Source organism: Mauremys reevesii, linkage group 10, assembly GCF_016161935.1.
Source record: "Mauremys reevesii isolate NIE-2019 linkage group 10, ASM1616193v1, whole genome shotgun sequence".
Lineage (NCBI taxonomy): Eukaryota > Metazoa > Chordata > Testudines > Geoemydidae > Mauremys > Mauremys reevesii.
In genome coordinates this window covers 33,998,392-34,020,829 of record NC_052632.1, presented here as the reverse complement: position 1 = coordinate 34,020,829, position 22,438 = coordinate 33,998,392, and the positions used below count along the sequence as shown (strand labels likewise).

At 55.9% G+C, this 22,438-nt stretch overlaps 1 protein-coding gene across 1 annotated transcript in view; it reads right to left on the bottom strand.

The window, feature by feature from the left end:
• Positions 1 to 22,438, bottom strand: part of LOC120373414 (maestro heat-like repeat-containing protein family member 1) — a 59,783-nt gene that overhangs the window by 28,271 nt on the left and 9,074 nt on the right. Inside the window, exons 5-36 of the mRNA XM_039491812.1 lie at positions 22,227 to 22,280; positions 22,020 to 22,094; positions 21,533 to 21,640; positions 19,926 to 20,035; positions 17,943 to 18,023; positions 17,452 to 17,518; positions 17,210 to 17,323; positions 16,799 to 16,872; positions 16,383 to 16,505; positions 15,737 to 15,832; positions 14,306 to 14,456; positions 14,044 to 14,099; positions 13,173 to 13,314; positions 12,676 to 12,725; positions 12,245 to 12,352; positions 11,967 to 12,083; positions 11,634 to 11,759; positions 10,730 to 10,876; positions 9,653 to 9,772; positions 8,907 to 8,986; positions 8,291 to 8,429; positions 7,451 to 7,546; positions 6,845 to 6,949; positions 6,601 to 6,727; positions 6,128 to 6,222; positions 5,738 to 5,887; positions 4,780 to 4,934; positions 1,877 to 2,033; positions 1,621 to 1,787; positions 844 to 975; positions 595 to 709; positions 79 to 234 (exon numbers count right to left, since the gene is read on the bottom strand). Of these exons, the coding sequence (XP_039347746.1) occupies positions 79 to 234; positions 595 to 709; positions 844 to 975; positions 1,621 to 1,787; positions 1,877 to 2,033; positions 4,780 to 4,934; positions 5,738 to 5,887; positions 6,128 to 6,222; positions 6,601 to 6,727; positions 6,845 to 6,949; positions 7,451 to 7,546; positions 8,291 to 8,429; positions 8,907 to 8,986; positions 9,653 to 9,772; positions 10,730 to 10,876; positions 11,634 to 11,759; positions 11,967 to 12,083; positions 12,245 to 12,352; positions 12,676 to 12,725; positions 13,173 to 13,314; positions 14,044 to 14,099; positions 14,306 to 14,456; positions 15,737 to 15,832; positions 16,383 to 16,505; positions 16,799 to 16,872; positions 17,210 to 17,323; positions 17,452 to 17,518; positions 17,943 to 18,023; positions 19,926 to 20,035; positions 21,533 to 21,640; positions 22,020 to 22,094; positions 22,227 to 22,280 (3,593 nt within the window). The remainder of the gene's footprint in view (positions 1 to 78; positions 235 to 594; positions 710 to 843; positions 976 to 1,620; positions 1,788 to 1,876; positions 2,034 to 4,779; positions 4,935 to 5,737; positions 5,888 to 6,127; positions 6,223 to 6,600; positions 6,728 to 6,844; positions 6,950 to 7,450; positions 7,547 to 8,290; positions 8,430 to 8,906; positions 8,987 to 9,652; positions 9,773 to 10,729; positions 10,877 to 11,633; positions 11,760 to 11,966; positions 12,084 to 12,244; positions 12,353 to 12,675; positions 12,726 to 13,172; positions 13,315 to 14,043; positions 14,100 to 14,305; positions 14,457 to 15,736; positions 15,833 to 16,382; positions 16,506 to 16,798; positions 16,873 to 17,209; positions 17,324 to 17,451; positions 17,519 to 17,942; positions 18,024 to 19,925; positions 20,036 to 21,532; positions 21,641 to 22,019; positions 22,095 to 22,226; positions 22,281 to 22,438) is intronic.

Here is a 22,438-nt window from a genome sequence, read left to right as displayed (position 1 = left end):
CCATAGGTTGAGGAGAAGGGGAACCAGGAGCTTCCTACCCAGCCTTCTCTGCCTAGTATCCTGCCATTCCAGACCCACCTTGTCCGGGAACGCGGTCACTGCGTTCCTGAGGCCATGCAGGGCTCTGCCACGAATGTGGATGTTGCTGTCCTGCGTCTGCTGCAGCATGGCCTTCAGCACCTGCTTCCGCATGGCCTTGGGCTCGTTTTCCATCAGCAGGGGGCTGCCGAGGAACTAAAGGGAAGGAAAGGAGCTGTCAGAGAGGGCTGGGCGAGGCCAGTGGGTCCTAGCCCGGCAGGAGCAAGGGCAAGGGAGTATGATCAGGGCCCAGGAGGTGACTTAGATCCGTACCGACTGCTGTTCACAAGGGGCTGGCTTCAGCTGAGCTTAGTGGAAGTGATATGTGCAGGGCAGAGCGCTCCCTCTGGTTCCAGTGGGGTGCTCCCAAACCCCACCCCAGATCCCCCAGCAGAGGGATTAATTTACAAGCAATACACCACCAGGACCGTTTCTCATTGGCTGACCAGCTATTGGCCCCCTGTTCCATCATCTTCTGGGCCTGGTTAACCCTTCCCCCTGGTCCTCCAGGCTCACCTCTGCGAACAGGGCGGTGCAGGCCATGCGTTCACCCTCCTGGCTGGCCTGCAGGCTGGGAAGGAGAAGCTGTGGGATGCTCTTCAGGGCCAGGTTTGGGTGGCTCACTATGGCTCTGGGAGAGAACAAGAGCTCATGTTGATGTGTGCATGAGAGCCCTGCACATGCTGGAATCCGGCCCGGTCCCGGCCACCCCCTCCCATCTCTCCCCCACTGCGAGAACGTGACTCCTCCAGCCTCTGTCCTCACCTGCTAAGGAGAGTGAACCCCTCGGGCTGGGCCTCCTCCAGCAGCTGCCAGCCTTGCTCCTGGTCCATTAGTTCCACAGCTGGCTGACTGCCCCTGAGGCGCAGCACCCGCGCCAGGGCCTGCACGGCCATGCTGGGAAGAGAAGGAGGCAGGAGATGATGATGCGGGGATGCCTGCTCTCTGGGTGGGGTGGGGGGGCAGGACTCCCTTGCTGCAGCACTGAAAGGATCAGGGTGGGAATAGATGCTGCCCCACTTCTGCCTTTGGTTCTCCCCCCGCAACTGTGGGGGCAGGGGCGGGTGTCTGCAGATGTGACCTTCGCTCTCCTCCAAAGATGTGAAAATTGCCCCTCCCCCCAGGATACTGACCCTGGGGAGAAAAGTACAGGCAGTGCCCCCTGCCCCCCAGGGCCCACTGCAGAAAAGGGATGAAGTGGCTCAGTGACAGGTCCGGCCTGTCCAAAGCCTTCAAAGCAGACAGTAAATAGAGACAGCAGCCAGCTCTGCCCTGCTCCCCAGCTCTGCTCCCCCCATCCCCCGGCTCAACTCCCTCATCACCCTGCTGAGCTGCCCACTCTGAGGAGCTCTCTGGCTCCTTGAGTATCCGGGGGCAGCTCTGCCTGCTCCTCAGCACAAGAAACCTGACTGATCTGAACCCTCAGTCCCCTGAAGGCGTTGGGGGTCCCTGGACAACGAGGGTCCAAGCAGGAAGCTTCCCCTCCTAGGGGCTAGCACAGACACTATGTGAGTGCTGGGATCCATCAGCCCCACACATTACCTGCGTGGATTGGTGTCACTGGGCCGGTCCTGCTGGACTCCTAAGAGGTGTTGTGCCGGGGGGCTGGCGATGGCAAGGAAGCAAGAGGCGAACAGGTCGTCCTCGCGTCCCTCCAGGGTGTCCGCTTGCCCCAAGGCCCCGATCAGCTCCCACAGGCCGTATGTGGTCTGGAAGGGAAAAGATACAGTCAGAAGACTGTGGCCATGCGCAGAATGGAGCCAGGAAAGGGGGCTGAATGCCAGCGATGGGAACTTACCGCCGGGGGCAGCCGGGCTGGCTGGGGGCAGCTCCCGTCCTGGGTCTGTCCAGGGTTAGCCCAGCCCTTCTCCGGGCTGTCGTCCAGCAGGATGTGCAGTACCTCCCTGGTCAGCATGGGGTCTGCACCCAGGAACCTCCAGATGGCCTTGATGTGGCTGTGACGGACAGGGGGACAGGCAGGTAAGGAATTAACACAGAGGACGGGCTGTCACGGAGTGTGGGGGAGTCCGGCTCTGCACCCCTCTTCCTGGGTCTCACAGTGTCTCTCAGCCAGCCAGTAAAACAGAAGGTTTATTGGACAACAGGAATGCAGGATACAGCAGAGCTTGGAAATACAGCCAGGACCCCTCAAACTGGTCCTTCTGGGGGTGCAGGGAGCTTAGTTCCCAGCTTGGGATTCCCTGCACTGCACCCCCCAGCCCCAAACCGAAACTGACCCAACCCTCTCCAGCCGGCTCTGTCTTTGCTGCCTTTGACTAGCTTCCTGGGCCAAAGTGTTGACCTCCCCTCCCGCCTGCCTAGCTCAGGTTACAGGCTCAGGTATTGTCCATAACCTAAACAACTTACAACCGCATCTGCTCTAACCCCACAGACAGAGACCAACACCTACAAAATCTCCACCAAGCATTCTCAAAACTACAGTACCCGCACGAGGAAATAAGGAGACAGATCAACAGAGCCAGACGTGTACCCAGAAGCCTCCTACTGCAAGACAAACCCAAGAAAGAAACCAACAGGACTCCACTGGCCATCACATACAGTCCCCAGCTAAAACCCCTCCAGCGCATCATCAGGGATCTACAACCCATCCTGGAGAATGATCCCACACTTTCACAGGCCTTGGGTGGCAGGCCAGTCCTCGCCCACAGACAACCTGCCAACCTGAAGCATATTCTCACCAGTAACTGCACACCGCACCATAGTAACTCTAGCTCAGGAACCAACCCATGCAACAAACCTCGATGCCAACTCTGCCCACATATCTACACCAGCAACACCATCACAGGACCTAACCAGATCAGCCACACCATCACCGGTTCATTCACCTGCACGTCCACCAATGTAATATATGCCATCATATGCCAGCAATGCCCCTCTGCTATGTACATCGGCCAAACTGGACAGTCTCTAAGGAAAAGGATAAATGGACACAAATCAGATATTAGGAATGGCAATATACAAAAACCTGTAGGAGAACACTTCAACCTCCCTGGCCACACAATAGCAGATCTTAAGGTGGCCATCCTGCAGCAAAAAAACTTCAGGACCAGACTTCAAAGAGAAACTGCTGAGCTACAGTTCATCTGCAAATTTGACACCATCAGCTCAGGATTAAACAAAGACTGTGAATGGCTTGCCAATTACAGAACCAGTTTCTCCTCCCTTGGTTTTCACACCTCAACTGCTAGAACAGGGCCTCATCCTCCTTGATTGAACTAACCTCGTTATCTCTAGCTTGCTTCTCGCTTGCATATATAAACCTGCCCCTGGAAATTTCCACCACTTGCATCCGAAGAAGTGGGTATTCACCCACGAAAGCTCATGCTGCAAAACGTCTGTTAGTCTATAAGGTGCCACAGGATTCTTTGTTGCTTTTACAGAACCAGACTAACACGGCTACCCCTCTGATACCATAACCTAAAGTCCTCCCTGGCTCTCCCATCCCCCACACAGACAGTCCCTACTCCATCACACGGGCCCAGCTGGGACACACTGGGGATGACGCCCTCTGAGGGGCCACGAGCCAGAAGCAGCAGGTTGAGCCTGCTGGTGGCTGACCTCAAGGCCCTTCAGGCCCTGGCCAGTCCTAAGGGGTTCATACCCTCCTGCCTGGGCACTGCCAGGGGGCGCTGGGTCACAGCAAGGGCTAGGCGGATGGGGCCAGACTCACTTCTCCCAGCTGGGGGGCCCCCTCCCTCCCTTGCTGCCTTCTCCTGATGGGAACCAGAGGGGCTGGGGTTAGAGCCCCCATGGGGGAAAGCAGTGACTCCAGGCTCAGGGGTGGGGGCTGGTGTGAGGAGGTGCCCACCCTTGGGGGAGGGGCTAGTGCTAGGTGCTGGGCTGGATCTCCTGAGCTGGGGGGGCAAAGAGGGGGGCTGCAGGCAAGGAGAGGAGGAGCTCCTTCCCCATGGGGCAGGGGGCAGGGGGTTCAGGAGGAACAAGGCTCCAGTTCTGGCCACGCCATGGCTCTGGGGTGGGGGGTTTGGAGAAGGCTGTAAAATGGGCTCCGTGCTTGTCGGCTCTGGGCAGGATGCAGGGAAGGCGCTGCTGGCCCTGGGGAACCTGGCAGGCTGGTGAATCAGAGAAGACCAGCCTCTAGGGGTGGGATGAGGTGTCTAAAAGTGTGCGGGGATGGGGAAGGGACCAGGCTGGGATTTCAGGGGGGAGAGAGCATTTCCCAGCTGGAGGGAGGGGGTGCCCCTGCGGGGCATGCTCAGTGTAGGGGCGTCTGTGGGGAGCGATGTAGTTAGGCTGGCCCCTCTCCTGCCTCAGCCTGGAGGGAGGACCTGCCGGGAGCAGGGGGCCATGCTGACAGAGGGGGTGACCCTGCTCACATGGGGTCTCTCCTGGTCTGTGTTGTGATGAGGGGCCCTGGAAGACTGTTCTGGCCTCCAGCCAGCTAAGCCATTGTGCAGCCAAACCGGGAGGGGGTGGGCTGGTTAGCAGTGCACAGAACCAAGTCGGGGAGGTGACAGCTGTGTTAGGAATAGCTCTGGAGCCCTTCAAGGGACAGGGAGGCTAATGGTGATCGCACGCCAGGGCAGGGCTGTTCCCTGGGGGCCTGTGTGCAAGGGGAGGGTTTGTCCTGCATGTAACCATGGTGCTGTGGAGTGACCCCATTAAGGGGGGCTCGGAGGCTGGAGGGGGGTGTTCTATCCTTTCCCCAGGGCCGGCACTCACTGTTTGTAAGGCCAGGGCATCTTCAGGAGGATGTTGACTGCGGTCTTGGTGTGCTGCCTGGCCAGTAGGTGGAGGATGTCTCTTGTCCCATCACTCAGCCGCTCTCCCCGGGGTGGGCTCAGTGTGTAGGAAAGAGCGGCTTGGAGATCCTGCACCTGTGGAAGCAAAGCAGGGGCTGAGACCCTACTCCTGCTGTGGGTGGCTGGCAGGCAAGGGCCAGGAGGAGCTGGTCAGGCTCAGAAACAAGTCAACGGTCCCATGGCCTGGTGGAGGCCGTGGATAAACTCTCCTAGTGAGTGACCAAGCCAAGGAGGGTTCTGGGTTTGGTACCTTGAAACCTCCGCCTGTGATCCAGCTCCGTAGCACTAAGGGTCCCTTGGAGGGACACAGGGCCAGCGGTTAGGCAGATCACTGGCCTGCAGAGGGCGCTCCGATGGCTGCAGAGCTAATTTCCGACAGAGACCAGCAGGAGGCGCCGCAGGGATGAACCCACATTGCTACAGTCCCAATCCCACTGCCCAGTGACACCCCATCCCCCGGATATCCCGGCTGTACCTCCCCTTGTGACAGCACACCTGGGCTGCTTCATCACCAGCGTGGGATCTAAACGTCTGGGATGCATTTCCATGCCCTACGTCAATCTGTGTCCACTGGGCAAAGAGTCAGTGGACACCGGGGATGCCACTGCAGACTCTGTTCCCCCAGCTGAGGGATGGGTCTGGAAATAGGGAACATTTTCCAAGGAGTGAGCCGGGCAAGCCAGACTCCTGGGATCGAAGCCTGCAAAGGATTACAAGGCCGTGCCTAGAGTCCGCCCGGCAGACAGGGCATGGATGGGTCCCATTGATCAATGATGGTGAGAACGGACGTCCCCCCTCCACATCCTCCCTCAGGCACCAGGAATTGTAGGCACGGGGCAAGATGGAGCTGCCCGAGATGGCCAATGCCCAGCCATTACTTGGCCCTGTAGCTCTGATTTTTGCTGTCTCAGCACCGCCTCCATGACGCCCGCCAGCTGCTCAGCACACTCCCCCTTCTCCAGCAGGCCCACCAGCAGGGTGAAGCTGAAGGGCATGAGGTCACGGGACTGCAGGTGTTCCGCGATGAGCTGCAGGGAAAGGCACAGGCCGAGTGTGAGCAGCGAGCCCCGGCCCGGGGAGGTGGGTTTGCTCTTCGGGGAACGGGGACAGAGGCACTGGCAGCCTGTGCCCAGGGCTCTGTGAGTGGGCATTGGATGCTCATACCCAGGAATTTCCATCTGCCGGCTCCTCATGGAGGGAAGGAGACAATAACCCCTCCCTTTCCCATGTGCAGGTCTATCTCTCCAGCCACAGTCTCTTTTACTCACCATAGCAACATGGGCAGGGCTCTCTCTGTAGCTGGCATCCTGCTGCGTCTTGCTCAGCACAGTCAACAACGCCCCTGTCTTGCTGTACACGACGGCTGCACGAGAAACCAGCAGTGCTCAGGCAGAGCTCTCAGGCCAAATTCTTCCCCCTTCCCGTCAAGCCAGGGCAGAGGTGCCAAAGAGCCAGACTCTGGGCGCAGCTGGGGTGAGCTCTCAGCTGGCTCCTGGGCCAACTGCCCACCTAGAAGGTGTGTTGGGGTGGGGTGAGATCAGGGGAGATCCCAGATGATCCCAGGCATCTGGTGAAGGGCAGATACCAGGTCAGCCCAGTAGGTACCAACCCACTTCGGCTCTGTGTCCCCCCTGGTCAGGGCTGCGATGAAGGCGCCATGTTCTCTTTGCAGCTCTGCTCGCTAGGTAATGGCTGGGGCTGTGAAGGCTGAGAATTGTCGACTGCTTGCGCTCCATCTTACCTGTGCAAGGCGTGAAGAGCCAGTAGAGAGCCTGATATGCCCAGTATCGGGTGGTCTTCTGAGCATCGAAGGCCTGGCTTGTCAGCAGCCCGGCCATGTAGCCCTGCTCCACCATGGGTTTCAGGTCCTAATGGGCCACCAAACAGAAAATCAGGGCATGGGTTGGGGCGAGCTCAGCTCTGTCTGTATCACACCCCCTTCCCCCGTGAGTGCTGTGGGGGGTAGCAGGGTCTGTGCTGCTCACCTCGGTCATGGCCTTGAATCGATAGAACATGAGGAGCCGGGCGCTGGCTTTCACAGCTCGGCTCCTCTCCTGGGCCCGGGGAGAGCAGATCCATGGCTGCAGGTGCTGGGGAGCAGGGAGAAAGCCGGGTGAGCGGCAGCAATGCCGGGGCAACCCCCAGAACCTGCTTCCCGCCCCAGCAGGGAGAGGACACGGAGCATTTAACCCCTTCTCCTCCGCTTCTGGACACTGGAGCTCAGCGCTCCTCTCCTGTCTGGGGGGCGCTGGGACAGGTCTGAGGTTCTTGGGCTCAGTGCTTTCAGGATTCTCCCCATTGATCCTGTGGGGTCTCGGGGCTGTTCCTTCAGGGGCACAGGGGTGCCAACCCAAATTTAGGAGGCCAAAGTGACACCCCCTGGAGCAAGACTAGGATTGTCTTGCTTGATCCCAGGGTTGAGTGTATGCCCTGGGGGACTGGCTAGTTCACAGCAGCTGGGAGGCCTGCTCAGCCCCCCCGGGATCAACTGGAGCCTTCCCTCTTGTGTTTTGGGTAGAATCTGAGCAGCCGGCCCATCCCCAGATGGCCAGTGCTAATGGGCCCCTCGCCGTCGCCCCTCCCTATCATACCAGAAACAGCTGCAGTAGAGTGGTGGGGGTCAGGTGCTGTTCCAGGAATGTCTGCAGCACATGGTCCAGGCCCTCCCAGGGCAGTTCTTGGAGAGACTGGAGCAGAGAGAAGCAGGGAAGTAAATAGCAAGGGAGGTGGGGTGCACGAGGCAGGGGGACGAGTGGATCCCCCCTGTCTGGAGCCAGGTGCTGTTGGTATTTGGGGTCCCTTTACCCAGGTGATACTGATCCCCCTGCACATAGACATGGGTCTCACCTGGACCATGGGCTGCCCTTTCCCAAAGAATCCTTCTTCCCACCCGGGCTCCCCAACCAACACATGTACTGTGCTGGGCTCTGGAGGGAAGGCCTCCTTCCTTCCCCTCTGGAGGGGTCCCAGCTGCCCCCAACACCCCACTGGCTTGCCATGGGCTGAGCTGTTCATCCCTGCTCCAGCCAATCTCTGTTTCTGTGGCAAGGCGAGTCATGGCCTGGCCGTGTGGCTGTCTCGAATCCATGCTTTTGCTCCCTCTGCACCAAATGCTATTTAATGCTCTGGGCCAGAAGCTCAGCTGGTGTCAACTGGGTGTAAGTTCTAGCTCCCTGTGCCAAGAAGCCAGGGTAATTCTGTACAGTGTCACAGACACTCACCTCTACAACTGTCCTCCTGCCAACCAAACTGCAGAGTTAACTGCATAGCCACTTGTCACCAGCCCTTTGGAAAATAAACCAAGGGTCTGGCTTCGGCTGGACACACAGCTCCTGCATCGGGCCAGGGTCCAGCTACTCAGCACAGGGGTGGCTGAGTTTCCCAGCCAAGGATGCAGGTGGAAGTTGCAGCTTTGTCTATGCCTCACTAACCTCTGCCCGGATAGCGGAGCTCTCTGCCACCTCAGTCCCTCTCAGCTTCACCAGGGTTGGACGCTGAATCATGTAGCTGGTGACACAAGTGCTGATGGTCTCAGCCACCTGTTCCTTAGACAGGTGAGGCTGGAATTTCCTGATTGGAAGGAATGGAGCAGATGGGGCCATTAGAATGGAGACAGGTCCCGGCATGAGTCAGGTTGAGTTTGATGGCAGGAGGGACAGCTCCCACCCTAAGCAGCAGAGCTCCAGGAGGCATCTCCAGCAGAGCCACCACCTAGGGAATGGTCCTGTCTGGAGATGCCTATGCCCCCGGGACTGGCAGGGGCTCTGCTGGGGACGCTGCTCAACGCCGATGATCCTCGGCCCAGCTCAGCGGCTGCATTCACAGCACTACATGCTGACAGGAGGATCCTCTTTCCAGGCAATACGCAGAGATGGGGGCTGGATAAAGTGATCCGGAGGCCGAGGAGGATATGCCCCATTTGTGAGCCACCAGGGAGAAGCATCCTCTGGTTCTGAGTGCAACTTGTCCCTCCCTCACTTCCTCTCCCTCCATCTGCCCCTCCCCGGCTGCTGAGCTCCGCAGGTCAGACAGGCCCCATGGACGTACCCTATGTATGAGATGGCCAGCAGGGCACACTTGTGGTCGGGGCTCTGCAGCCGGGCCCGGTCCTTGCCTCTGAGGATCTCCTGCAGTGCAAAGCAGAGGGTCAAAGGCAAAAGAATTTAGGGGAGCCTGGTTACTCAGCAAGACATGGAATCGCCAAATGCTGTTTGATGCCCCCGCCGAACCTTAGTCCCAGCATGCAGTGCACTGGGGCACGGTGCTGGGAAGATGGCCTGGGAGCGGCCATGTGGCCAGAATGCGCCTAGTTCGCCATTCCTGATGGCACATCTGGAAACTTCAGCATCTGCCACAGAGCAGGGAAGGGGGATCTGGGCAGAGGCGATATTGTGATTGGGAGCATTAGAGGCCTGAACAGCTGAGGTCAAATATTTTCCTGCAAACCAAAGGAGGGCTGCTCCTGTTAACTCCTCAGGATCATGTCCCAGAGTGAAAACCCTTGGAGTTAATCCCCAGGGCACTTTCTGGGTGCCGGGCAGATCCCTCAGAAGTGGGATGGGGAATTGTCCCAGGTTTAAGCAGCATGAATCCGTTAATGGAAAATAGTGTCATCTAATTCCTTGGGCTGGAATCGCACCAGAAGAATCCGGCATCAGCACTGGCTTTGCAGTGCACAATGTAGAGCCCTGGGCACCTGGTCGCAAACACAGCACATGGCCTTCAACGCCAGATACTCTGGCATGTGCATCTGACCTAGGAACCCCTCCCAGGACCCCAGCATGCTCACTCACCAGCAGGGGGGACAGCACGGTGTATGTGTCCTGGCTCACCAAGGGAATCCTGCTCACTTGGGTGACAGCTTCACCCACCAGCACGAGGCTTCTCACAAACGCAGATCTCACCAGCGGGTCCTGGGCTCGCAGGCAGGAGGGGGCGAGAACAATGAGGAAACAGCCCCAGACAATAGAGAGCTGAGACAAAGGCTACAGGGCAAGTCTCTACAAGGGAGCTGCTGTGCTAGGCTGGATTGCCCTCACGCCTAAGGGAAAGGACCTGGCTTGCCGAGTGGAACATCTTTGCAGTCCCTAGGGGAACATCTCTGGAGATGGGTGCAAGGAATGGGCTGATTTCCAGAGGTGCTGAGCACTTGCAGTTCCCAGAGCTGTCAATGGGCCCTGTGGCTGCTCAGCTCCCCTGACATTCAGGTCGTAATTGTCTGATCTGGGACAGGAATCTGCTGCTCTCTGCAGTTGGCTGGGCTCTCCCTACCAAGGTGTCCATTCTCCAAGGAAAACATTCAGTTAAACCAAACTAGCATCCCCTCTCCTTTTCACTGGGACGCACATATGGGCATTGGGCGTAGGACTGAACGTCGGCCTCAAACCTCCCATGGCAAGAAAACAACCTAGAGTTATCTCAAAAATCCCCCTTCAGCACCAGAACCTGTCAACCGGGCTAGGGGCCTGAATCTCTCAGTGCGCCATTTGTGCCCAGCTACCCCATCGACTGCAGCGTGTGGGTAAACAGGCCCTAAAACTTTCTCTTCTCATCCCTGAGTGCAGCACAAGCCTAGAGGTACCGAAGAGGATACAGTCGTCTCTGGGACAACAGCACCCAGTGATGCTCAGTTACACTCTAACAAGGCCCAGATGGGAGTCCTTCCATTAGCTTCCATGGGCCTGGAATCGGAGAAGAAGCTAATCGAGATGGGGGAGTCACAGAGAATGTTGCTGTTCTCATGTCTCCTGCCCCTCCTGGGGCAAAGGGCCAGCCCTGGGAGCTGAGTTTATGCAAAGACATAGCTCTGTGCTGCTGTGCACAGCCCGGGGAGGTGCTGCATGGGCAGTCAGGGGAGGGCTCTGACTTACATGTGGGCTCAGAAAATAGTGTTTCTGCATCGGAGACAGGATCTTGTATCCTATGGTCTCTAGGATGAGGTCTGTGGGGCCTGAGTGGACCACGTGCCCATAGGTGAGGAGCAGGAGGCTTCTCAGCTGCTCGATGGAAGCTGGCTCCTAAGAATTGCAAAGGAAAGAGTGAGAAGAAGGGATGGCCTCCAGCAGCTCCTAACTCACAAATGGGGCCAGGGGAGGATTTTTCACCCAGCCGGCTTAGCAACCAAAGGTTACTCTGCTGAGCTGAATTGCCTGGACTCCGAAGCCCTTCCCAGCTCCCCAGGATTGGGTGGTTGAGGTGACCCGGCAGCTGAAGGGGACGCACTAGCAGCTGCTTTAATTCAGCCTAGCTCCAGAGATGTCACTGGGACTACAGTGGACTTCACTGGCCCAGAGAGTTACTGGGAAGGTGGTGGTGGTGGTGGTGCGGGAGGGGAGGGGGAATGTCAGACACGCCAGCCCTGGTGAGTCTGCCAGGACGGTCTGTGAAATAGCCCAGTTCAGGGGAAGACAAAGGGTCTGTTCTGCTGAGAAATGTGTCAGCTGGCGCTGATGGCATGGCAGTGTCTTTTGGGCCCTCTCTGAGCCGTCTTTATGGGGCTGCGTGGAGCATGTCTGAGCTCCCCAGGAGATACCCTGGAGAGTTTATACAACAGCACCCACCTTCCCCCCTGGATCCACCCCATAGTGCTGTGATTGCAGCTCCACGGAGGAGTAAGGAAAGGGCTCCCTCCACAGAGGCTGAGCCACGGCTTGGAAATTCAGCTCTTTGCTGAACAAGCTTCTGGGAAGTAGGGTCCTCCCTGGCAGGTCCCTTTACCTGCAAAGACTGGTGAAGGGATGGATGAAAGAGCAGAGATGCTAGGTGAGACCGTACCTCCAGAGAGCCAGCAGCAGAAGGCTGGAGCTGCACCCTGCTGACGACCTCTTCCCAGTGCTCCAGGATGGCAAAAATCTCATAGAGGTGTTGCCTGGAACACAGCCCAAGCGCTCGGGCGAATCCCTGAGAGACAGAAAGATGGAGGTTGGAAATGCTGAGCAACAAGCCCAGGGGCCAGGATGGGCTCTCAAAGTCATTGCCATGGGCATGGGTATAGGGAAGATCTTTTCAATCCACTGGACCTTGTCCAAGGCAGAACATACCCATGTAGCATCAGGGGATTGACAAGGAACGAGGGATCACTTGACAGCGGAGGAGCAAAGACCTCACCTCTCTTTCCTCTTCTTCTCGGAAATTGACCAGCTCCAGCAGGCGCCATAGCTGGGGCTTGATGCTCTCTGCTGGAGATAACATCAGCCCGGTGCCCCAGCACTTGTAGAGAAAGCTCTGCGAAAGAGACACCATCATGCTGGATGCATTGGGCATGGCCTGGCATGCACAGAGCCCACTGGGTATAGCTGTCGGCTTCACTGGCCCCAAGCTGCCCCTGGGTAGTGACTGCTGTTCTGAACTAGGCACTGAACCCCAATTCCTTCCAGGACACTGACCTTGTCACTGGGCCGCTTATCGCTGTGGGCCAGCTGGCGCCTGATACTGGTGATGAAACAGCCCAGCCAGGTATGGTCCGAGATGAGGAAGAGAAGGTCTTCCAGGAACTGCCAGGGAAAGAAGAGCCAGTTAGAAGCGAGAGGGGCCAAGAAACTGGTCCTCTCAATAGCTCCAGCCAGGAACCCACCACAGCTGGGAGGGGAGGGGAAGAGGGAGTGTGCACTGTCACCCCCCATGTCTCTCGTAACGCTTGTGAATCCTTGTGAGCTGCCCCTGGTGCTTCTCCAATTTTATCTGCTGGACTCAGCTGCTTCCTCTGTCCCCCAATGCAGTGGTGCTGAGAGGCCTCTTAATCCTGCCTCAGCATGGCGGGGCGGGACTAGATGACCTCTTGAGTTCCTTTCCAGCCCTCCATTTCTCTGACCCTTACCTGCAGCAGCTGCTGCTCCCACTCCCTCTGGCAGAAGCAGGTCTTGTGATCTGGAAGAGATGGGCAGGTCAGTTTCCTTTGTGTTTAGACCCTTCTCCTGGGGAGCAGCCTGCAACCTGGCTCTTGTTTGGCAGGGGGTGGGGAGGAGCTGCCGACTCATGGGCCCCAGGGGACCCATGGCTCTTTGCAAATCACTGATGGACAACAATCCCTTAATGTGAAATACCCAGGAGTTCTGCTTGCCAAGATCCTTCCCCAGGGGGTGAGGGATCAGATGAAGGTTAGATATGGTCCTGGAAAGGATCCTTCCTGTCTAGGCATGGGGTGGCTGGGCTAGATGAACCCGGAGAATGATCCTAACATGATCCTCTCGGATTCCAAGTTTACACCATCATATTATCCTGGCGTCAGAGGGAGGCCCTGGCCTCTCCCTCTCTAGCCCAGCACCACAGTGTCCCCTCTCTTCGCTCCTGCCAGGGGAGACACTCCCCCCTCACCTTCCACGTAGAGGAGCATTTCCGTCGTGTAGTTATTCCAGTATTGGCCCGAGCCGGCCTGGAACATGCTCATCAGCTGGAAGAGGAGGAACATGGATGCCCTTCTGACCTGCACCGTCATGCATGAAGACGCACCGAGCACCTGGCGGACAAAGAGGCAGAGGTGGCTGTAGCCCTCCCTTGCAAGGCAGTGTGAGAAGGGAGCTCCCTACAGGTGCAGGGGGAGAGCTCAGTGGTGGAGGGAAGGAGACAGCAGGGAGGTGGAGCTGACAACCGGGACAGGACTGAGATGGATATTTCAATTGATCGGGGACACTCCATGGACCAGCATTTGGCTCCTTCCATCCTCTCACTCCTGGGCTGGCTCTAGCTCAGCTGAAAGGAGACAGGCTTATCCAGAGGCCGTCAGGCAGCTGCTGGGTCAGATCCTGGGCCTAGGTTAGAGCAGCACAAGGGGAGCTTGAAGCAGCCCGAAAGAGGCAGCTGGGCCATAAAGGGAATCCCCAGCTGCCCCTTGGGAAGGGAGGATGCTGGAGGCCAAGGAGCAGGAAGGGACCTGCACAACAGTCCCTAAGGGCTCATTCCAGCTGGCTTCTATTGGAGCGTCCGAGGGCTGCACTAACTTGTGCTGGGGGCCCTGGTCCAGCCCCAGGATCAGGGGAGCCGGGAAGGTGGCTGGCTCAGAGAGCTGGCTGGTTCTGTTAAATGCCGAGAGGCGCTGGGTCGATGTGCAATGACCGAGAGGAATGTGACGAGCCAGCTCCTCTGGGGGCTGTGGGGAGAACAACCACCACTATGCATTGCTAGCCAGCTCCAGGAGTGGCCCCTTCCCACTGAGCATAAGGAAACCTCCTGGCTGCGGGTTACTCACCAGCAGCCGAGCCAGCAGCTCCTGGGGTAGAGTGGCCCTGGGGCTTGACCGACAGCCTGTGAACAGAAAGGGGAGACACCCCATCAGGCTCTGGAGGGATCATTTGCATTCGTCTCTGAGCTCTATCTGTGCCTTGATGGCTGGCTGTGTCCTTGCAGTGAGCTGGAACCAGAGCCGAGAGCTGATCCCCACCCCAACCTGGGGGCAGACGCCTCTCGCTAGAGAAGGACTAAGAGCAGGTGGATAAAATACTAGGACTAACCTCTGTTCCCCTTGCCGCACCTCCTGGCCAAGGGCAGCCTGCCTTCCTCCTGCAGCCTCTTTACCACCCCAACCGAGGTCTGCAGGAGGAGAGGCAGGGCTGGCCCATGGGCTGCTGGGCTCAGCTGAAGGAGCAGCCCAGGCCATAAAACCTGCAGAGAAGAGAAAAGCTGTCTCAGTGTGGAAATATCCTCTTCCTGCACCAGCTCTCTCTTTCCTACACTAGACGGCACCCCTGGCCTCGCCACCGCCAGCCAGATCTCTCTACCCAGCCTGAACCATGCAGCGATCGCCGCCCCCCTCCCCCTTCACACCTGTCAGTGTCTGCCTCCAGCACCAAATCAAGTGATACATGACTGAGCCCCGCCTTTTGTTGAGTGGAGCATCATCATTGACAGCACCGTATTTCCTAACTCCAGTCCCACTTGGAAAGGCCGTGTTCTCACGGCGTGAACGCAATACACCAGCTTGATCAATAAAGAGGAGACTAGGAAAACCAAAACCATCAAGTGAAACCATGACAGGTGCTCAGGGAGGTTTGAGCTCTGACCTTCCCATCCCCACACAGGCCTGCGCCACTTGAACCACAGACGAAATTGCTGTCTGCTGTGTGGACAAGAGGGGGACTTAACACACACTATGCCAGAGGGTTACACAACTCTTTGCTGGACAGTATAGAATAGTGGAGAGCAGGAACCCCCGGGGGTCTATCCCCACCTGTAGTAACTAAACCCTGTATATTTGGCAGGCTCAGTCTGAACGACAGTGTAGCTGAGGGCACAATACTTGGGTCTGCCTTCTTAGAAATGTGGTTTCTAGTCTCAGCTCTGCCTGAAGTGACCTTGCACAACGTGGCTGTTAATTTGTTCAGTGTGGGGAGGGGCTGGCTAATACTTGACTGCTTAGGCTTGCGTTCTGAGGCCTGGGTCAGTAATCAGGTCTGTGCAGTGTGTGGAAACCTAAGCAGTAGTCAGCAGAGATGAGATTTGGATGTAGTGTCTCCCAGCTCAGTGGATTCTCCCTTAGGCACCAGGGTAGTGTGGGTGAGAGGCAGGAAGTCCTGGGCTAGGGTTGGCTTTTGCAAAAGAAGAATGTGATGGGCTATATAGACCCCCACCCTGTAACAGCCAGGAAAAAGTTAACAGAGGGACCAATGAAGAGGGACTGTGCTATGGAAGCTGAAGAAGCAGCATGACTGACCATGGGATGCTAGAGCGGAAGAGCCCCTGTGACCCCAAACCCTGGCATGCAGGGGCACTCAGCTGGTGAGTGTTCCCTGTTCCAAAGAATCAGATCTGGCTCCATTTTACCCAACCCCATGATGTTCTGGAGCGGGGAGGCTCAGGTAAATAAGTCTGGTTGGGGCCTGTCTCATGGAAAAGCTCAGACGCAGAGAGTCCTGTGTCCAATGGAGAGGGGCAGGGTCACTTACATTGGCCATTCTGGGGGAATCACCCAGGGACTGCAGGGTGCTGGAGCAGAGCTGGCGGACCTCGAGCTCCATGGTGTGCCTCCCGTCTGCTGCCTCCTGATGGTGAGAAATAAGGGAGACACCAGGGAGATTTAGATTCAGTGGAGACCTCCGTGGCACGGCACCTATAGTGGGCATGGCAGGGGGTGAAAATGGGGCTTGAAGGGAAAAGGCACAACCCTGGCTGTGACTGTGCCATAACCAGCCCAGGGTCTGTGTGGAGCCAGTTCTAGGCTCCACCCCTCTGCGTGGTGAAAACCAGAGCCATCATGGCTTAGTCTCCTGTAGGGTGGATGATCATGGTGGGGCGAGAGAAGGAGGAAGCCAGGGGTCCTGCCCTCCCAGCGCAAGGGACAGAGCCCAGATGGCAGCTGGGAGAAGGATCAGAGAGAATACGCTGGGAGGAAAAAACACTGTCTTCTAGTTGTCATCATCTTCCATCAGTAGATGGAGGACGCCGTCCCCAGTTCCATCTGCTTCCCAAGCCCTATTTGCTGCCCATTGCCTGCCCCTCCCCATCTGCAGCTGCCCCTCCTTCCCTATCCCTTGACCCCATGTTCTGCCCTGTTCACGGACCCCCAGCACTAAGGTCTCTGCGGATTCTTACCGTGCTGTCGAGGGGCAGGGAGCACTGACGCACCAAGAAGTCAATTAAGGGTCTTGAATCGGGTTTCTCCAAGAGCCCATGCATCCCCATTGTGTGTATCAAATAAGCAAGGGCTTCTCTGACCTGCCAGACCCAGACAGAAACAGAAATGATTTGCACACAGTGTGGAGGGACCTTGTCCCCTCCCGGTCCAGGCTGGGATCCTTTCTCAGCAGGGTGTTTGATGAAATACTGCTAGGCAGCCCAGAGATGGCAATGCAGGCGGAGCCCTGCTGGGATTCTTTCCCCCACCTTCTGCCCTACACTATGGAGCACTGATGGGTCATGTGTTTCGATGCACAGGGTCCCGGCAGGCTCTGCACTGGCAGGCAGACATTCACTAGCTTTGGCCGCGTTGGCCATGGTTCCAGACTCACCCGTATGCTTGTGCTCTGCAGGATTGGCCCCAGGGCTGTGAACAGCTTCTCTGTGTGCTGTGTCATTTCGGAAACTGTAAGAGACACAGACACCGGTTTGGCAGGGCTGATGTTAAACCAGGGTGTGCAGGGACCTGAGATCTCAGGAACCTTAGAACAACCTCAATATCCCTACATGACCCTCCTGGCAGGTTACCCTCATGGGTAACCAGCTGCATTTGCCCATGCTTGTAGTTCCAGCAGTGATTGTCCTCTCTCATTGCCGCAGCATCGGCTGAGGGGCTGCAGGACTTGGCTTGTCTACTGCAGACAGGTACAAATGAGCCCAATGAGGCCCAGTGCTAAGCGCTGCTAATTGCACAAGAGGCCATAACACATCAAAAGACGAGGCCTCGCTGCGGGGTCACTTACTGTTGGATCGGACTATCTGGTCCAGAATGAAGAGACTGGCACAGGTCTCCTCTTCCTCATCCCTGTTCAGCCTCCTGAACAGGAACACAAGCAGCTCCACCAGGAACAAGCGAGCTGCAGGAAGAGGAGTGAATCATAATGGGGTGAATCGTAAAGGGGAAGGGAATATAGTTCTATGCCTGGGCTCTGAAATTCCACAGGCTGGGATCTCCTTCTCTGGGAAAGGTGAATGGGTTTCTTACCCAGATGGATGAGAGAGTCCAGGGTCTCTCTCCGCTCCTCCAGGTGCTCTCTGGGGAGATGACACACCTAAGGGAAGAAAGCAACACCAGCAAAGGTAAACTAGATCCAGTGTCTCTCAGGCCAAGCCCTCAGATGGCAGAGTGAAGGGATGAGGGTGGAGAGGCAGATTCTAATTCCCATCTAAAGAACAGGCCAGCAAGCTGGATCAGTCTATGAGTGACGCCGAGGCTTTGGGGGCCGTGGCTCATGTAGAAGCAGAGTTTGACGGGTCAGGAACCGAAGATGTGGAGCGTTGGAACAAGGTGCAGGATGCTGATGTTCCCGGTCAAAGGGGCTGGGGTGGGTGGGAGGAAAAGAAACCAAAGGAGAGTTCTCCAGGATCCATCCCCCAATGGGAACAGGATGAGGCAGGGACAGCTCTTCCCACAGCCTACCCAGTTTAAGCCAACAGGCCCCGGCATTTTGCCTGAGTGATGCCAGCATCTCTTACCATGGAGTGGAGTGCTGGGAAGAGGATGCCAATGTCCTTCCTCAGGGCAGCCTCATCCATGTCCCTCACGCAAGCAAGGCCCTGTGCAGGAGAAGAGACGCAGGACAAGGCGATGACGTGTCAGGCAGACAAGCCCCAATGTGTAGAATCTCCATCAGCAGCTGGGTAACCACAACCCAGACTTGGGAGGAATAAAGTTATGGCCCTGGTGGAGAGCAGCTTCCAGCTGGTCCTGGACTCTCCCTTCTCTGGGAGGGGCATTTGACCCCTTTGTTTGCACTAGCCTAGTATCACTGATGGTTGGGTCAACAGGACAGTTGTCCCTGGCGCCAGCTGGGGTGGTGTGTGCTGAGAGGAGGGCAGGGATGGCGGGGCCCGGTTTGGAAGAGTGGGGCCTGCCCTGATTACTTATCACTACTGATGTTAGGGCAGCGCCCAGAGGCTGCAGTCAGGGTCAGGCCCTTTTGCACTGAGTGCAGCACAACACAGACAGAGACAATCTGTGTCCTGAAGGGCTGACAGTCTAGAGACCCACACAGACAGGTCAGGGATGGGGAGACAGCATCCAAGGGCTCCTCCCTGCCCCCATGCTGGGGTGAGGAAACCATGTGGGAGCTTGTTAGGGAGAGTTTAATGTCCCTTCATGCGGCCTCACCAGGGGCCAAGGATCTGGCCCTGTCATAAACAGATAGTTAAGGGTTAATGTCTCTTTTACCTGTAAAGGATTAAGAAGCTCAGGTAACCTGGCTGACACCTGACCAGAGGACCAATAAGGGGACAAGATACTTTCAAATCTTGGTGGAGGGAAGTCTTTGTTTTGTGCTCTTTGTTTTGGGAGTTGTTCGTTCTCGGGATTGAGAGGGACCAGACATCAATCCAGGCTCTCCAAATCTTTCTGAATCAGTCTCTCATGTTTCAAACTTGTAAGTAGCACAGGCAAGGCGTGTTAGTATTATGTTTGTTTTCTAGACCTGTAAATGTTCTTTTTTGCTGAAGGATTTTTACTGCTGTTTGCTGTAACTTTGAACCTGAGGCTAGAGGGAGTTTCCTCTAGGCTATATGAATCTAAGTACCCTGTAAAGCATTTTCCATCCTGATTTGACAGAGATAAGTTTTACCTTTCTTTTTCTTTAATTAAAAGCTTTCTTTTTTAAGAACCTGATTGATTTTTCTTTGTTTTAAGATCCAAGGGGATTGGGTCTGAACTCACCAGGGATTGGTGAGGGGGGATGGTTAATTTCTCCTAGTTTTAAGATCCAAGGGGTTTGGATCTGTGTTCCCCAGGGAAGGTTTTGGGGGGACAGAAAGTGTGCCAGACACTGATTTCTGGCTGGTGGCAGCATTACCAGATCTAAACTAGGAATTAAGCTTAGAAGGGTCCATGCAGGTCCCCACATCTGTACCCTAAAGTTCGGAGTGGGGGAGGAAACCTTGACAGGCCCATTGTCTCTGCCTGCTCACCTCCTCCAATGGTCACTTCCAGAGTGTACCAGGGATGGATACTCCTGCTTTCTGGCCTTGGGCCAGCCACTTCCCCTCCCGGAGCCTTGCTCTCCGCAGGTCTAGGCTGGGCTAACAGCTAACCCTGCCCTGGGCCAGGGAGAGGTGAGTGCGCAGGACACTCTGGGGAGAGGTGAAGCTCAGGACGCTGGTTATTATTTCTCTCCCTGGTTCCCTAATGCAGCCCATTGCTGAGCAGCCACCAAAGCAGAAAGAAAGCAGAGCCAGGTGCTGGGAATGGAGTCGCCTCTCTCCTCCCATCTGCAACACCTGCCCTGGCAAGGGGGGTCAGAGCATGTTCTCTAGGGCCAGAGAATGGCAGTGAATCTGGGAGCAAGCGGACGGGGAAAGGGGGTCAGAGCCTTAGAGGGTCAGTGTGTTGTGGAGAAGGCAGTAGGAGCGGGAGTCCAGGCTGAGTTGGTGATGGAGGGAACCTTGTACCGTCTGTGTCATGGGCACTTCCCCAGTGTGCTGTGGATTTACCATTCTCTCCTCACTCACTCTGGTCTTCCTTGGCCTTTCTTCCTCCTCCTCCTCCTTGCTGATTGGGGTGAGCTGTCCGCTGGGTGACAAATAGGCCTTTTGCTTGGTGCCTAAAATGAACAGAAGGAAACTAAGTTTGCTCTTGAGCAAAGTAAGCAGTCATGGGATTAGAGGGAAGCTCTCATGGACTGTAGCTGGTTAGAAGACAGGAAACAAAGATGTGTACTGGGGCCTTTGCTGTTCAGGGGTAAAATGGTGAGATAGCAAAATCTGTGGATGATCCAAAATTACTCACTATAGTTAAGTCCCAGGCAGACTGCAAAGAGTTCCAAAGAGATCTCACTAAACTGGGTGACTGGGCAAGAAAATGGCAGATGAAATTCAGTGTTGATGAGTGCAAAGTAACGCACATTGGAAAACATAATCCCACATACAAATGATGGGGTCTAAATTAGCTGTTACCACCCAAGAACGAGATCTTGGAGTCATTGTGGATACTTCTCCGTAAACATCCACTCAATGTGCAGCAGCAGTCAAAAGAGCTAACAGGATGTTGGGAATCATTAGGAAAGGGATAGACAATAAGACAGATAATATCCTATTGCCTCTATATAAATCCATGGTACACCCACATCTTGAATGCCATGTGCAGCCATGGTCACCCTATCTCAGAAAATATATATTAGAAATGGAAGAGATACAGAGAAGGGCAACAAAAATGATGAGCGGGATGGAGCAGCTTCCATATGAGAGGAGATTCAAAAGACTGGGACTGTTCATCTTAGACAAGAGACAACTAAGGGGAGGCATGATAGAGGTCTATAAAATCATGAATGGTGTGGAGAAAATGACTTGGGACGTGTTATTTACCCCTTGACATAACACATGAACCAGGGGTCAGCCAATGAAATGAATAGGCAGTGGGTTTAAAACAAACAAAGGGAAGTATTTCTTCACACAATGCACAATCAACCTGTGGAACTCATTGCCAGGGGATGTTGTGACGGCCAAAAGTATAATTGGGTTTAAAAAGAACTAGGTCAATTCAAGGAGGATAGGTCCATTAATGGCTATTGGCCAAGATGGTCAGGGATGCAATCTCATGCTCTGGGTGTCCCTAAACCTCTGATGGCCAGAAGTTGGAACTGGATGACAGGGGACAGATCCCTTGATAATTGCTCTGTTCTGTTCATTCCTCTGAAGCGCCTGGCATTGGCCACTGTCAGAAGACAGGGTACCGGGCTAGATGGAGCATTGGTCTGACCCAGCATGGCCATTCTTATGTTCTTATGAGGAGCCACTGGGGAGCTGAACTGGTAGAGGGAGCTGCCTGGTGGGTCAGTTCCCCCTTTACTGGCACCCGGGCTGCCCGGTGGTGATTTTAGTGCTGCCCTATGGCAGCAGGGCTTTAGCCCAGCGTGGGGTGGCACGGAGGCTGGTGTGTAAGGTGGAGCACAGGGCAGTGGCTTATGTGCATGTGCAGAGCAGGGCACAGAGCCTGGGTGGAGTCTCTTCTTGCCCTCTCAGCCCTGGGGTTTTGCTGTCACTGAGGCTGCTTTCCCCTCCCCCCATTTATTCCTGGCACTCAATCCTGGGCATGGGCCTACCTGGATCATGAGGCTCAGCACAGAAAGTGCTGGAGTGGCTGCCCGCTCCTGCAGCCAGGGTTTGTGGCGCCAGGTCTTGTTTTTGGGCCACCTTCTGCTCCTCTGTGTCTGTAGATACAGGCAGAAGGTGGGTTAATTTCCTGCAATTATGGTCACTGATAGAATGCCCTGGGGGCGACAGGGACATACAGCTGTGAGGGAACTGTCTGCACCTTATGGAACCCCTGGCGAGGGATCTCCACCAATCACTGCCTGGACGGTGTCATGTTACTTAACACTGAGATCTGGCATTTCCCCTTCTAGTCCCTTTACAAACATTACCCACACCTTCCAGACCCTAGTGGAGGTTGTGAGTCTTGTTAGCCCCATTATGAAGCTAGGGAAACTGAGGCACTGAATGATCCTGTGTGCACTGGGATGGAACTTTCTGATGGGACAGCAATAGATATGTGGTGATTTGTCACAGAGAAATGCTGTTGACTCCTACCTGGGACAGAAGAGTCAGTGGGGCCTGGCTGGCTGGAGTCCAGATTTGTCCTGTCCATTTGGAAAGGTGTCCATCCTGTAATTCAGAAGGGCAGTGATGGGGTGAGGTGTCATGTGACTGGTTCTATGTCAGGGTAATAGGAATCAGAGGGGAACTGGGGTAAATCTGTATCGGGGGGGGACGCTCCCGGGCAGAATTCCTACTCACCAATAGTGTGAGTAAGTCTTCGGTAGAGACGGTCCAAAAGCCCCATATTGACTCCTAAGACAAGAACCAATGTAAACAGATCACAGGAGTTTCTCTTCTACTGCACAGACCTCAGAACATTCACTAGGGTGACCAGACAGCAAATGTGAAAAATCAGGACAGGGGATGGGGGGTAATAGGAGCCTATACAAGAAAAAGACCCCAAAATCGGG